This window comes from Pecten maximus, chromosome 10, assembly GCF_902652985.1.
Source record: "Pecten maximus chromosome 10, xPecMax1.1, whole genome shotgun sequence".
NCBI lineage: Eukaryota > Metazoa > Mollusca > Bivalvia > Pectinida > Pectinidae > Pecten > Pecten maximus.
Genome location: NC_047024.1, coordinates 19,979,445 through 19,996,997, shown reverse-complemented (window position 1 = coordinate 19,996,997; position 17,553 = coordinate 19,979,445). Strand labels below are relative to the sequence as shown.

Sequence of the window (17,553 nt, the reverse complement as noted above, 5' to 3'; positions counted from 1 at the left end):
GGCTGTGCTGTCAAAAATTCATTGACTTGTGACGTCATAATGTAGCCTGACAATGACGTGACGTCATGAATCAAAAATGGCGCAACAAAATCGATGTCTCCGTTGGATTTAGCCCTCCACATTTTACCGTCGCCTGCAAACCAGTTTTCTTACTTATGTGATAAAATTTTCATTTCATTTCATATCATGCGTTAGTTTTTGTGAAATCGTCTCGAAGCCAAGACTCGCAAAAAAAACTTCTAAGACTCGTTTCATAAATGTACAAATAAAAAAAAATGAACCAAATGGACAGTTTCCCTCAAAGCCAGCATAGCACAAATAAGTGAGATTATTTCAATTTCCCTATATGAGTCGATCGCCTTTACCATCTCTGGATATATTAGGATAGGACAATTAACTGTTTGGATGAGGGGTCGCCTTCAAAATTATTAAAATATTTTAGGTTAGATACGACAGACGACTCCTCTACCTCCCTTTCTCGTCTGTCGCTCCATATATATTCCTTCTCCTCATTTTCCTAATTTGTCTTGTCCAATGAAATGACGAAAGACAGTAATAGCGGATGTTCAACCAAGAAGAAGAAGAAGAAGAAGAAGAAGCACGGTACAAATGTGATGGATAGTACATCCCTGCTCATTCCCAATATTACGACTAAGTTGTTCAGATTTACCTTATCATATGGTGGGTTTCGTTAATGAAGAGGAAGACGCTTTCCCTTCCGTAACGCATGCGCATATCTCTGATTACAAGGGATGAATATGATGTGGGGTACTTAAATTTACTAAGGGGAAATAACCCGTTAACTACGCTAAAATCCCCCCCCCCCCCCCCCCCAAAAAAAAGGCGGTATTCCGCTTATGTTTATCGATGGTAATAATAATGTTTGATAGGTCTATGTAATCTACCTTTTTGTTTGACGCAGTTTTGTTTTAATTATATTCATAATATTATATATAATTTATATTCAATATTGTAATCTAATTCATTGTATATTCATATTTAAAGATGCCATTCGCGGCTTTGTTCTTACAAGTGTGTGGTAGCTACATTTATTTGAATTAATCTTTATTTTACATGTGGGCATTAGTACACTTCTCCTTCCATGCATGACGAGTCATAGAAACGGATGAAGTAACTGTATGATGCTGTTTTATAATCACCATTCTACCATATACAAGTATACCCAAATTCATACTTAAAAAGGCATCCATTTGCCAGTCGATTTTTGTACACTTTTATGTAGGATGTAACATATTGACCTGCTTTGTTTATACATCTGGAATAATATCAAATGCTTTGCAGTTGAATACAACCCATACTATAGCAAGCCAAGTTGTCGTTTATTGACAGAGCAACTTTTATCCAGGTCTTTAGCAAATTATATAAGATATCTTAAATAAGATATCTCATAAAAGATGTAAGATGTCTTATAAAGAAAAGTTTATGATATATCTTATATCTTTTATGAGATATCTTATATGATATAACAACGATATCTTCTAAAAGATATAAGATATCTCATAAACTTTAAATAAGATATCTTATATATTATATGTCTTAGATGTGATGTATAAGATATCTTATATAATTTGGTAAAATATTGGATCAACTTTGCTCCGCGAATAAATGACAACTTGGCTTGCCATACCATACAACCGGAGTGAGCAATTAGGGGTAAAAATAAAGATTATAAAAAAGAATCTGAAAATATTTCATCTTTACTTTGTTTTTTGTTGGTTTTTTTTTAGAGAGAAAGAGAACCAGCGTTGCCGATGAACGGGATGACCCCAAACCTCTTCGTATGCGCCCTATCGATCTGTCATGATTCATGGGGCCATGGTAAGCGAACTTTAACGTTTACTCAAGGACGAAATGGTGACCCTCTGTCAAATAGATAAGATATGCGTGTCGTAATTTTATGAAATAAAATATTGGCACCTCTCCTTGATTACTAGTAGATATTTCGTTGGATCGCCCTAGGGGGTCACCTGTCCGACCCCATGGGCCTTTCTCCAGGTACTCGATAAAGATGGAACATTGATTAATATTACATCTTACCTATACCAGCTGTTCGGAGAGTAGGCAGGGAACACACTAATGATCATGGAAGGCATTTTGTTTGTAGTATTTGGTTAACGTTGTCAGGATGATTATAAGTAGATGCATTTTTAAAATGAATCAATTTGTAAAGATGTAATCACGATAATGGTTTCCCATAGTTAACGTTACTGTACAGTTAGTAAAATAAGGTTTTTGTCCCTGTGTGTGACACACGTTCTGTTTTATGTCAGAGTTAATAAAATCACGTGTTGTCCCTGGTTGTTATGTAGTAAATATTTTTGATAGGGTAAAGAAAATACTATTTCGTCCCTGGTTGTTGGTCTGTAGTAAATATTTTCTCATCGATAAAATCATTTTCGTTTCTGGGTGTTGGAATCCGTCTGAAACACCACTTTGTTTTAGTTTACATTCAAGTTTTTTGCTTAATTTTACATTAATTTATACAATAACAATTTGTCCCTGCGTGCTAGGCATTGTCATACACATTTTCTGTTTGAATCACATTTCGTCCTTACATTAACGTTGTTGTAAACGCAGATAAAGCACGTTTTGTTGTGGTAAATAGCTATTGTTTTACCAAACAATATACTTAAGTAATGCTTTGTCCCTGGTTGTTGACCCTGAGGTTTTTCTGTTGTATTTTACAGTAAATTAAACCACGTTTTCTCCATGTTTATTCCTTGCGATATATCATTTACTTATCAACATACACATATATCACGATTTCGCCTCATTTCTGCCACAATGAATGTACATTATTGTATAAATGCTTGGTCGCTCCCTGCTTATTTCAACCCAACGAGAACGATTCCGATGAAGGCTAACGTCGGTACGGTAATTTGCCAGTTTACTCGCACGATAGTGTGTAAAACATAATAGAAATCGTGTATTTGTGTAACACAGCAAATTTTAATAAACATTAAATTATGTTTTAGTAAGCCAATGTAAAAAAAAGAAAGAAAAAAAAGCACACAAAAACAACAACAACAACAACAACAACAACAACAACAACAACAGACAATACCGACATAACATAATAACAAAATCATAATTCTAATTCAAAACCGCTAAAACGAGGGGAAATATGAATTATTAATATACATGTATAGATTTGCATGGTTCACTGGGATACCTGTTTTCATCAACATATATTAACCCACACAGGACACACATTTCTGGTTTCTCATTTGGAAATATTAAAAACAAACCAGAAAGGCCGATTTTACAAGGTTAACGTCTGTATAAAGTTTCAGAATTTTTATATTTTGTACTCTTTATTCCAATAATTGACCCACTATCTCTATGGTCCACAATGGGAGCCGTTTCCAAACTGGGCGCCGACCCATCCAGTATGATTTTGTATGTTTCTTTTGCCGTACATGCTATCATCTTTAGTGGGTGAAGAGCGATTGCTTGGGGACAAAACTTCTCTAGCAGAAGCAGTGATGCAAAAACAACAGAAAATACCGATACAATAACAAAATTGTAATTCTAACTAAAAGCCCCTCTTTCTACCTACAAGGTAACATTTCCACTAATGCAAATAATAATAACAAAAATTAAAAAGTGGTAATTATAAATAAAAATATGCAAAGCATTCAACCTACACAACCGTATAAAATTGACAAAATTCTATAGATTTCTTATACCACAGCATGTCATTAACCTTTTGTTGGAAGAAGAACATATGGTAAAAAAAAAAAACCTTCTTCAAATTCAAATCATACGGTATTCTCGAAGATTTAGCATTTTAGAAATTACTCTGTGTTTAAAAAAGGTCTCAAGTATCCCAAAACTGACCATACATAACTTTCATTCCGTAGTCATTTCTTTATTCTCAGTTTTAATTTTTTACCAATGTTCATCAAATATCACTGTATTGTAATACATGATTTCTGAGTTTATGATGATAAACATACTGTATCTTTAATATAATAATTCATATGAAAGTAAGATTCATAACATATATTGAAATACAGTAAAACTCGGATAAGTCGAAGTCGACGGGACCAAGCAAAATATTCGACTTATCCGATGGTTCGACTTATCCGTGTCCGTTTGTATACGGAGACAAAATACCCGACTACCATCGGTTGTATGCAGAACAAGTGCTTGATAACATAGTCGAAAATAAGCAATAAATAATAACAAAGAAATTAATTAATTACATGATAACAATTATTCCTTTATCTAATAAACAATATTGTGCACAGTTACAGATCAAAACAAACTCCATCCGTTGAATTATCTTTGACATAGACACGCGATTTACACACAGGAGTCGTACGTAGGCTACAATGACAGCATAATATTCTTCGAAAACGATACATACATTATAAGAATAAAAAAATGTATATATTGTACTCATATTATTTATCTTAAAATCCGTTTATATTGTTTTACAATTTAACAATATGAAACAATAAACAGTTCAGGAAAATTTGATCGACCGTACGCGTGCAGATTTTGTACCAAAGGTGAAGGCCGCGGTCAGTGTTTATCGGCTGCATGACCATGGATGTTGTTAGATGTCCATGTAACGTAGTGATAATGACCATCTAGATTTTAATTAGATTGACGAATTCATGATTTCGCGAACGCTTAGCTATTAGTATTAGAGTCGTGATCTCCGCAAGACTCCAGTATCGGTAACATATAGCTTGACCGCCATACAAAGTTGTTATTTGAATTCGCGATTGACTCTCCTCACGTATTAACGCGAAAATAAATCCCACGCGAAATATAAGTGATTTACAGTAAACCAACAAAAACTCCCCATTCATATTACTTGATACGACGCATTGGAACCCTTCACAAATACAACAAACCGGAATTAGCCCGCTATTTGGTTCTGCCATAGAACAAGTCTGGTGCTATTAAGAAATAATAGAACCATATGCAGCAAGTAATATAACTATTGTGAATCCCAGGAGGAGGCCAATGTTTTGATGGAAAAACACGGTCATAGCACCATCATGCCCTGCCTTGGCCGCAAATGTCGCCTGCTTATTCATTTCTGGAATCTACAATATAATGATAAAAGCAGATGATTGTAAAAGCAATATAACTTCTTTTGTTTTCCTTTAAGAAACATTTTAGATACAAAACTTACCATTACAATTTTTTTTTTAAATTATCTTTTATTGGCATTTATGATGTATGTAAGTATGGCCCTGGCTGTTACGACATTAAACAAAATAAACCAAACAATCGAACTTGCCCTAAAGGTCACATGTAACAATAAACTGTCTTTGAGTTCCTCCTTTTTATAATAAAATACCCCTAACAACATCAGTTTCGTTCCAAACAAATTCCTTGTTTATTTAAATGCCTGTATGGCCGCTCATTCTCTTTTTTTTTTGTGTGGCCTGCTTTTATAGACAATTTCGACTATACATGTAAATGTAGCCCGAGTTTCATCTGGCCCTGACACCATGTTTGACAGACATCTGTCAGGGCCAGAGGAAACTCGGCTAATGTAAATGCAAATGATGTTATTACTATTAAATGGGAGAACTTTAAGTAAATGATAATTAAAGATTAGCTTGTATAGCAACAGATACAAAGATATAGATAGATTTATTAACAATTTCAGCTACAGAGCGTTACTAAAAAGACATTATCATACCATATAAATAACATTGATATTTATGCCGAAAGTAAATTTTGTTTGGTATTTTTATGACATATAAACACAATACAATTACATAGAAAAATGATGTCAACGAGCGATTGGGCTACTGATGGACGATTTAATAGTGCAATCCCACTGAAATGCCACATCTGGGCACGGTAGTGTGAAAACCCACACAGTCACATTTAACCGACAACGGTTGAACAAGTCCTTATCCCAAAAACTAAAAGAGAGAAGCAATTCTCGGCCAGAGGAAAAACCTATAACTTCCGCACATGTCCGAACTCGTCATTTCAAGGACGTCAGTGGTGACAATCATCCTTTAATGCAGTCTTCATACTGAATGAACTAAGCTATTAAAATGATGCAAAACTCTGAACTGAAATGGCTCAAAATAAGATAGTACTCTTGTTACCAAATCCCTGTATTTAATTGTTGTATATACATCATGTATTGACCAATGTATTATAAATATTTTTGGTTATAAAAGCTTTTTAAACCAAACTGTAAACCAACATTTGACCCAGTGCATCAGAGATATAGCATGCACAAAATTACACAAGCGTTGCGTACAGAAACGCTCGCTACATAAATCATGAGGAAAACTTAAACTTTTACCCACTCACCATATCAGCTAGAGCAATATAAATAAATAATCCCCCAGAAAAAGCGAAGACATATGTGTTGGCATCTGTGTTCTCGCCCACAACGATCCCGATCACCAGTCCAAAGTATATTGTCACCGCCGCCAGAAAGTTCAGAAGGAGCGCTCGCTTGATTGTCATCCCGCTGTGTAACAAAATGGCTATATCCCCTGAAATGAAGTGAAATCACGTTTTATCTGTTGAATACTTTAAAAGGATAGACACTTTCAAATGAATAATGTATGATTTAGTCAAAACTGAATTACTAGACTTTTATCGAAAACAGAATCAAATTAAAATGCACATCCTCCGTTGAATACAGACCCGTGAATCGCTATTGATATGCTGCAGCACATATATATTTATTTCTATGCGAAAACACACTATACATTAAAAACATCTTTTCTGACATTTTCGGTTGCATATATATGTATAAACGGCAAATGATTAAATGTTTAAACAGTTAAACATGTCAGTTAAGCATTTCAGCAGAATTATTTTAAGCATATATTTTTCAGAATGATAAATGTATGTTTTATTGCAAGAACAATATTAACCCCTTATTGAGAGAAGTTCTATAATTTTGAACAATGTGTTGTTCGTTGTGCTCGAACAATTTAGTGAGCCTTTTAGTAGCATTCACGTGATGTACCCACCTATAGTTGCTGTGATCATTATATATCCGTTGGTTTGGTCATGCTCTTGCTAACCTTTGGTGTGGTCAATATAAGTGTTTGTCTTGGCTAACAATTTGTTAAGTCACACCTACCTAACTCATGTGGAAGTTCCTCGCTAAGTATCGCTAGGGAAACGCTGATTCCAACTGCTACACTTTCCGTGTATGCGGCTCCCATGGCAAGACCGTCCGAGAAATTATGGAGGGCGTCACCCAGTAGAAGGGTCCATGCTACGGTAGCCACGCCCCCTTCTACACGAACATGTGAGTGTCCATGGGAATCGGCATTTTGAAAGAAAACTTGCTCAGTTGTTTCAACTGCTTTTTCAACGTCATTTTTCTAAAACAAAATATTACGCAAACATGTAACAGGGACGTCTCTCCTAAGAAGTTGTACAAACGACAGACCCCGGAACATGAATATATATTTCATACTGTGTAATCAGTAAAACATTTCTCATATAACTGATTGGTATTTCTATGCCTTTTTATAGTGAAACTGGTGGTTACAAGAATGGAATTCCACAAGTTAGGGAAATTAGCTTAAGCAAATGTGAAAATTAAGACCTTGCAAAAATAACTTGGAATATTTTTTGCTTAAAGTCTTTTAATGTTTTAATATCGTGGAATAGCAGAAAATATCATATCGTTGATGCATTTCGAATGACAACAAAAGGAACAGAGGATTAGCCAACAGAAAACAAATAAAAGAGGTGCCCAAGAAGGACCGAAATTTCTTTTCAATAGGATTAGCAAGGCGCGTATTGAGAACCATTGATAAGTCAGTTATGGCTATGACTACATAATAAAGTATATACATAAGTAGTCGTTATATACCCCTCTCCTATTTGAAGCAATGTTGATGGATCTTTCCAATACGAAGAAGACGTAGACGCCGACTATGGACATCGTTAGTTTCCACTTGTAGTCGGGGATGGGATTATCGTCACCCGTCATTCCCAAGGACTGTTAACACCAAAGGACACAAGAACAAGCGGTTATCAATTATTCCATTGGACAAAAGAGCAAACGGTTATCAATTATTTCATGGGCCACAAGAGCAAACGGTTATCAATTATTCCATGGGACAAAACCAATGTATTGATGCAACCGGTTTTAGAAAATTAATGATGTACGTTACATGACGCTGTGTTATGGTTTAATGAGTATTTCTGAACGTTTAAGCCTTTTAAAGGAATTTTTGACCAGTATGTATTCAGAATCTGACAAGTAATATTTCTTTATACACGAGGACTTTCATTCAAAGTCATTCATCTACACATTGGATCATTTTTACGCATTCATGGTAAAACCGGATTACAAGTATATTAAATGAATATTCCTTCATTATTCGATAAATAATGCGTATTCATATTCTGTATTTCAAAATAGTATGTAACACTGTTTTTCTATCAGTGACAAGATACATATTAGTAACATATATATATATATATATCCATCAGTAACAGTGATGTTTGGAGGATAAAATATTGTTGGATTCTGCAATTGCAACTTTGTAGTTGCAACATGTATTCTCCATGTCTTTTCCCCTCTTCATTCAACCTGTACAAAGGGCTACAAACACAATGGCAAGCAACCACTACATATAGCTCGTGTAAGGATTAATTGCATATCCAAGACCTAAATTGTGATGAGAGGAACTGTTTGGTTTTGAGAACGAAAGTGAAGGTAACCCATGGGTATCTAAGATGAGAAAGTGGGGCAACCGAAAATTTCAAGGTCGTGTATTTACCTCAGGTATGAGAACGAGGATCCCTGTACCTCCAAGAGTTCCCACAGCCAATGCCACACAGAAATACATGATTCTCTGAAAGCCCCGTGACTGCATACATGGTTTAAATAACAATCCAATGTTCGAGATGAAAACAATGATGGACGCTGATCCGATGCCATAGCTCCATGCTGAAAATCAAGCAGTTGCTGTCTACACTCATTATGCAGTTATGTTATTGTGATATATCTAACTGTTGTTAAAACTAGATATTGGTCTATCTGCCTTTCCGTATTTAATGTTCAATTGTAACTTATGATAATTAAAAATAATATCTATGTTTTGTTTGAAGCCGTAGTCTTGGTATGTAATCAGTACATGTAGCGAGTAACCTCCCTTTAATAGTTACATTGATGTAATTTATTTAACATCATCTACAAAATATATTTTTATACACTTTATACTGTCTGTTATCAACTTATTTAACACTTTAACCACCCGTTGGAAGAAATTATAAAGACTTTCCTGTTTTTCAAATGTGTACCTTCTTTTTAATAGATATTTAAATCAAAAGTAAGTATATTTATATTTAAACTGTGTTTTATTTGTCATTTTCCATTTAGCAATATAAATACAACATATAAATGATACAAAAAGAATGACAATAGAGTATAATGAGAAAACATCAGAAGGAATTTAACGCTGCTATTATCATCGAAAAAATCCGTTCGATATTTAAATATGTATATTTAACATAGCGTCTCTAAATGCCCAGCTTTAATTTTACTGTTGTAAGGTTGATTTTTCTTAAGGTAAATAACAGTGAAGCTCTCATAAATATGTACTAATTTGAAGTCTAAACAGAAAGTTATAAGGGCAACCTGCGATATAAGAATATGAACGTACAGTAAGTTGTAGTGGACAAATTAACACTAATGAAGAATTATACAGATGGTTATAACAGTGTCAACTATATCCTTTCTAGTATATCGAGAGGACTATCCTAGTGGATACCTAGATTGATATATATCAATAAGTAATTCATTCTGCTTTACGTTAGGAAATTGGTCATCACGTTTCAATAATACTGACCTTCGGCTGAGCTCGGTTTGGTTACAATCTCTTTCTCGTCCCCATGGTGACAGTAGGGATCCTGTGCCGAGTAGACAATGGCGGGAAGACAATTGGTTAAACCACTGCTGTTTAAGCTTGAATTTGTTGAGAACTGCTTGAAGATGTCTGCGTATCCTAAACACTTTAAATAAAATCAAAAGCAGTGGTCATTTTAAAATAGTGATTTATCTGTTGCTTTACACATTCCAGGACTAATTGTTTGTTTTAAAAAGACATTTATTCAAAATTATTGTTTTCAAAGCATTACGTTGCCTGAAATTACAGTAAGAGATATAGTTAAATGAAAAATCTTCTTTTTATTTGTCTTTGTGTTGTTAAAAAGTTATTTAGTTATTCCAAAAAATGCGATTAAATGTTATTTCTGTGACGTATATTATCTCTCCTTATTTTACTATTACTACTGTGACGTATGTTATCTCTCACTATTTTATTACTGTGACGTATGTTATCTCTCACTATTTTATTACTGTGACGCATGTTATCTCTCACTATTTTACTACTGTGACGTGTAGTATCTCTCACTATTTTATTACTGTGACGTATGTTACTCTCACGATTTTATTACTTGAGGATTTTAAAATCAGGTTCTGTTCTGGTGATGATTTCCGAAACGTAAATTAAAAAAAAAAAATCAAAGCAAAAACCAAAACCATTGCTGCACTTAATTTTCACTGACTGACTGGAAAGAGATGCATTCTTTAAGATATTCTTCAAGCTCAAAACTGCATGGTAACGAGTAAAGAGCAATTTTGGGGAAAAGCAGCATTTATCCTGCCCCGGAAAATGTTCCACGACATTTATTTGACTGTTTAAAACACTGTATCCGCCCATTGGTGGCCATCTTGTTCAATCAAATTCTGCTGTATTTATTTTTTTTCGAACCCATTCTCGTTTATTATGAAATATCAACTAAATGATATTCTGTATTACATGTATAAAGCAAAAACAAAAATACCGACATTATAACATATAACCATAATTCTAACTCAAACTCGATAACACGCCGGCAAAATTGTATAGAACAATTATAGAAGACTGTTCATTAATAGAGGGAAGAATATATGAACTTTATATTACTCCGACTAATTTTTCTACAGATGTTACGCAATTTATATTGTTCGTGTTAATACATAATCAATACTTGCAATTCTCATCTGTTAACAATTGCTATCATTTCAAACAGTTATACTTTTTCACAAATGTCTTCACCTGTTACAACATTACAAAATGCTCCTAATGATATTATTCTTAAAATGATAATTTGAATTGACGAAAATACTGAAATAGGGCAATGGTTATTGAATTCATGCTCAGGGTAGTTATTTAGAATTCAGAAACTACGTTCGACTACGCCGGCGTAGCACTTGTGGGTGACAGAACACTGTCTCTGTCAGACCACAGGTACCCGCCTCGTCTGTCAATATAACCCACACACGTGAAATAGAGTTAAATATTTAATATCGAAGGCATATAGAACTTAATCATAAAGCTGTTTTAAGGGGAAAATAATATAAAGGCCCAAAAGAGATGTTATCACATAAAAAGGAGGCATATATAACCATAATTAATTTCATAACACTCAACATAGTGTAATGTATTGGGTACGGTGAAGATCGACGACGGTGAAAATGCTTTAAGTATCAATGAAGTCATTTAAACAAAATGTTAAGCAGTGCACTAAGGAATGAGCTTGATTATGATATATCTACGAAAGGAAATATACAACAGTGGATGAAAAAAGTACAATAGTGGATAGGTTTGGGTGGAATGGGCTATGTGATACTTGTTCATGATAGCCTAGAAAATTAATCATATAAGTTGGTTCTAGTAAACTTAATAAAGAACTATTATCAAGTTAGCACAATCATTTCTCAACTTTATGATGGATTTATAATATAGTACTACATGCTATATCTATATATGATAAATGGCAAAACCCCGCTATCAAAAATAGATTTTTTTCTTTTAGTTTCAGTTTCGTGCTTTATCAGTAGATATTCAGTGGTATATGTATGTATATTTATTACATTTTACAAGTAAAATATCGAAAATTATTATCACTCGTGAAATCTTTTTGGTATTACTCAAGACACTGATAGATATCCTCTGTATATAATATTTCATGATCGTCAATATCATAGAATGGTCATATATAGTTTAGATTTAGGAATTTAATTCTAGCTTGTGAAGAGCTTTAGCACAATGGACACAGCAAAGGGTGAATTGTATAGAAATCGTTTCCTTGTAATGTATATTCGACAAGTCAATTCTTTCATAATAACAAAACGATAATTCTGATTACTAGTAAATATAAATTACTTTTATGAAAATTCTGTAATATTATCATATACCTTGCATATTATGTTATTATCTTCTTTTTCTTATTTGGATAAAAATCTGAGTGGTTCTTCTTTGTTAATGATTTCATAATGTTTCTTCGTTTCCACACATAGAACCTTTTCGGTACTTTAAGAAAAGTTGCAGTTATACCAACCTGGCGCAAGCATGTATCCGTTGTGGAATTACAAACACCGTAAGTTGGATCTAAGCCAAGAATACTGCCAAGTTTGTAAAACCCTTCCTCTGAAATAGCTCCTTCGGAACCATATTTATCTAAAAGTCTGTTCACAAAAAGTTCCTTTACATTAATGTTTTCAAATACTTTTTCAAAACTACCTCCGGTCAAGAAACCAACCACGAGGAAGATTACCAGATACATCTGTGATGCAGTTAAGTTTCCACGCGATGTAGATGAATAGTTTTTCCCACACAAGTTTTGTACCATTAACTTAACATCTTTGTATAAATAAAACATACGTTTGGAATGTTTAACATATAATATGTAAAACATATCATCAAATGGTCATGTATAAGTATACAATAGCTAGTGCCATATGTTATTAATATCCGGATGCTAATATAATTTGTCGGTTCAATATCCAGTCACGGAACCACATTTTCTGCTATGTCTACCAACTGGTATCATAACTGGTCTGATATGAAATGCTTGGTCACATTCCCTAGCCATGGATTTTAATTAAAATTAAAAAGAACTATCATCATGTATGAAAAGATCTTCCGATATAGTACGGTATTGTTCAGAAGACAGACACACGTATGCACACACCCACACACACCCACACACACTTCCGTGAAAATGATATCGTTGGAATTTTGAAATAGAGGCAATTATGTATAATTAATTAAAACTACACCAAACAGCTGTTTCGTCCTTCTAGCATTCGTCAGTGGTGCCTGGATGCTTAAAGACCACATACAAATATCGAAATCGACCAAAAAGTTTCACTTCTTGTTCGATACTCACTGATGTCTGTCATAAAGCGTGGAATCAGACCCTCTGGTTTTAAATCTTTTATTTTCGTTGGGCTCTTATTTACTCTATATCAAAGAAAATGATAAATTCGCGAAAATAGAAATCATGATGATTTAGCAGACTTTCGGTATATGCAAAAATGGGATTCCTTTCACTATGCTTAAAACCCTTCATCTGTACTCAAGAAAAAGATTTTAATCATTAAAGAGTTACGTAAAATTAAAGAGAGCGGTCGTTTGAAACAAAGATGTGGGTTTGGATGCCCTACCCTCCGTTCAGAGATGCCTCTGTGAGAATGCCTTTTACATATTTTTCTCTGATGTTTTATATTTTTTTCTTCTAAATCTCAGTCATGTATATTTTTGTATGTATAGATGTAATATAGTATTGTATACGGCTTTATGAATTTATACAATGTGGCCCAAAACAAGATCAGAACTAACGAATTATATTTTCTGTCATTGAAATGCAGTCTTACTTAACGATCGAACAAAAACAAGTCCTATTCAAATAACCTTAAATTTTATTAGACGTTGGGTCACTTATTGGGAATAATATCCTAACTTGCAATTAATCATATCGATATAATTATATTAATATAATATATATTTAAATGTCTAGGAACAGTGTCCTGTTTTTGTTTTGTTTTCTCTCTCTCTCTTTTTTTTTTTTTTTTTTTCTTTAAAAAAAAATAAATTATTTGATCCATGTGATGGACAGTTAAATGTGTTTCTCAGTCAGTGATACATATTTTAATTTGTCATTACCATAGGAGTATATGAACTACTCACAAAATGTACTACAGTAGGTAACAAATTGTATATATTATACGACAGTAAATTGTACATTGTATGTATTAAGTCGTAACTTGACGTTTGCAGATGTCGATCTTAAATAAATAATCTTTCGTTTATTATCTAATCATATTGATGTTTATTTGTGACAGTGTTTGAACTGCTGTCTCTAAATCAAGGTTATACAAAAATAATGTTGCTGCTATTTGACCTCGACACCCGTCCTTATTTGGCTGTTGCGGGTCCATTAAACATTTCTCAAACAAACATAATTCGTTTGTTTCTGAAACAACGATTTTCTTTTTTATTTGATTTTTATGTTCCAATACCACATGTGTCCCTCACAAAAGAAGTATATGATATGCATGGTGTGTAAACAACAACAGATTTTCAACTCATTAAATTCGAAAGACAATATGATTGATGGGTTGGACACTCCACGACATATAAAAAAAACAATACAAACATCATACAAAACTGCAATTAATTCAATATCTATTCTATGAAAACTTCCAAAGCTATAAAATACCCATTGATTTTTGGTATGCTTTGATCATATCTTCGGAAAACACGTGTTTTTCTCTCCGAAATATGGCGGAAAGGCCCGAGTGGCTTTCCGATTGTTCGAAATTGCTGTTGTTAAAGAACGCTTCAAGGGCATCTTGAGCAATATATACACTCCATATGTACTCCAAAATGCTCGAAGACATAACAAACTGTGGATACCTTCGGGATAGAAACCAAAACATCAAAATGCTGCTTCTGGATTTTAAGAAGTATTCTTATATGTCAAGCCGGTATGCATCCAAATTATGTGAATACGACGAAAAAAAACCCAGTGTACATGTACAATGTATATAGTCGGAATTTACATTGAGATCCATTATTTCATTTCTGATGAGCACGTCACATAAACTCAAATTTGGGTAATTAATAATCAAAAGTGGATAGTGATCAGCCTCACAGACTATATAGGATACCGTATATCACAAGGGAGAATGCATAAATTCAGAATCTAATATACAGGTATACAATTACATTTTGCGTATTACCTGGTTAATACAACCGGCAAACGACTAATTGAGCAACTATGCATTTGAAAAAGGGTGAAAAATAATGACCAGTTTTATAGTCAATATACATGTACATCACTAAACAAGTCTTTTAGGTATATCCACACAAGTAATTGGTTTGTTTCTCAATTTTAAAAACAGATATCTCTATCTAAATACGGATGTCTGTATCTCTATTGATAATTCAAATATCTCTATTCATTTGATGATAAGAGATATCTTTAATATAAATACAGATATCTGTATCTAATAGAAAAACAGATATCCCTATTTCATACATACACACATACACACATACATACATACATACATACATACATACATACATACATATTATCTGTATTTAAAATACAGATATCTCTAATTTAAGTTCAGATGTCTTTGATTAAGTAAAGATATATGTATCTTTTTTCAATAAATACGGATATCTCTAATCTGAGTAAAGATATCTTAATTAAATGGGTAAATCCCCAAACGGCATGCCATATTCTTTTTGCCTACTTACTGAATGTGAAATAGGTAAAAACAATAACACGAAGAATATACATAGAATGCAATTTATCTGGTTATGCACATTATATTTTATCGTTGCGTACATTTGTATTCCCTGAATAGCATTTTCCCCTTTGATAAACAAATTAACATTTTCAATTATCTATTAAAAGGCGATTCCAATGGACTTAAAATGACAGGGTGCTCATTATCCTCATGGAGATGTGCTATTGGACTTTATTATTCTAAACTGTTCAGATTAAAGATACGTTACAGACCTTGCAATAATTCATATTCCTACCACGATCTTATTTACTTACATTTTACATGCCTGCCCATGCTTTTTTTTTTTTTTTTTTTTTTTTATCTTTTTCGCTCTTCTACAAACTTACAGTAATTTAAACAATATTGCAACTGTTTTAATTCTAATTATACTTTTGTCCGGGGATATATCTAGGACCAGCGGCTAGTTCCTCCTCATCTCATCTCTCCTACGCTGAATCCTTCTCTCTTCCAGACGATAACTCTCTTCATATCATGCATTTGAATATTCAAAGCGTCAGAAACAAAATTGACTTCCTTGATAGTTTCACTGATGATATTGTTTAACAGAGACGCGTTTAGATCCTTCTGTCCCCGATTCTGACCTTCTTCTTATTAATTTCTCAACCATATTCAGAAAGGATAGAAATGCTTTTGGTGATGGTATAATGTTATATTCTACCAACGACATACTTCCCAAACGCAGACTTGACCTCGAAACTCAAAATGATGAAACGATGTGGATTGCATTTTTCATCGAAAACAAAACGTACTTTATAAACCTCCTTGGCAGCATGCTAATTCTGGCATCTGCACAAGACTTAAACACTCTCTTGGTTTAGCATTTAATTACACATTACATGTTCTACTGACAGGCGACACTAACACTGATGTACTTTTATGTAATAGCAATGATCTTAGCATCCTTACCTAACTATATAATTTAACTTACCTGATCACCAGTCCTACAAGAGTAACTAATACAACGCAGTCCCTAATCGACCCATTTTACATTAGTGATACTATCAGAGCCGATTCAACCATAGTTATACCTGTTTTAGAAACCATTAGTGATCACAGAGCTGTTCTTATTTCAATATCTTCTTTTTTTAACAAAACCTGCGTCATTTAAGCGGAGGATTTGGTTATTCAATAGAGCAGACATTTTGATCCTTAAAGCCGAAGTTTAAAATGTAAATTGGGAAAACTTGTTTTCTGATGCTGAAAATGTAAATGAAAAAAGTGACATATTTTCTAATACACTTAATACGTTTATACATGAATATTCCTACGAAGACCATAACCGTGAACAAAAACGACAAACCATGGATGAACGGTCATCTAAGAAGGGAAATAAAGCGTAGAAAGAGATGAAGGAAACATTTTATTAGAGTTAAATCACCATAGTCTGAAATTTAATACAAACGTGCCAGAAACAAAGTTAGTAACATGCTCAAACACGATAAAACCCTCTTCTACAATATCGTTGATGGGCTAATAAAGGATAGCTCAGCTAACCCTAGAATATATTGGAAACTAATAAGCATGCTCTTGAAAGGTAATACCACTACTACTCTTCCTCCTTTGCTTAACCCAACAACTAATTGCCTTACCTCTGACAAATATGAGAAATCCAATATTCTTTATAACTTTTTAAAATCTGTTTCTGACTTAGACGACCCTGGCGATGATACATCCTACTTTGAAACCCAGACTGACATATCCCTTTCTGAAATTATCATAAGCGAACAAGAGGTTGCTGATACAATTCATACCCTTGACATTAATAAAGCCGCTGGTCCTGACGGAATTAGTCATAAGATGATGAAAATACTAACCTCGGGAATAACCAAACCTCCTACCCTTATATTCAACGAATCCCTTCGTACAATATTTTCCTATTCATGGAAGGTAGCCCATGTCACACCATAAACATA

General features: G+C 33.6%; 1 protein-coding gene across 1 annotated transcript; it reads right to left on the bottom strand.

The window, feature by feature from the left end:
• Window positions 1–3,123: 3,123 nt before the first annotated feature.
• LOC117336573 (zinc transporter ZIP8-like) lies at window positions 3,124–12,666 on the bottom strand. The gene is made up of 7 exons (XM_033897183.1): window positions 12,376–12,666; window positions 9,840–10,002; window positions 8,769–8,938; window positions 7,853–7,981; window positions 7,109–7,355; window positions 6,322–6,509; window positions 3,124–5,084 (listed from the first exon to the last, which is right to left on the bottom strand). The coding sequence occupies exons 1-7, from the start codon at window positions 12,664–12,666 to the stop codon at window positions 4,938–4,940; spliced, it is 1,335 nt and encodes a 444-aa protein (XP_033753074.1). The 3' UTR covers window positions 3,124–4,937.
• Window positions 12,667–17,553: the final 4,887 nt, after the last annotated feature.

What these genes read in the sequence shown, in the direction of transcription:
- LOC117336573 (XM_033897183.1), bottom strand. Translation starts at nt 12,666, where the DNA reads ATGGTACAAAACTTGTGTGGGAAAAACTATTCATCTACATCGCGTGGA. An exon ending in GGAACTTCCACATGAGTTAG is followed by an intron (nt 6,510 to 7,108) that starts GTAGGTGTGACT and finishes ACTTCATTTCAG; the next exon opens with GGGATATAGCCATTTTGTTA. An exon ending in ATATTGCTCTAGCTGATATG is followed by an intron (nt 5,085 to 6,321) that starts GTGAGTGGGTAA and finishes ATTATATTGTAG; the next exon opens with ATTCCAGAAATGAATAAGCA.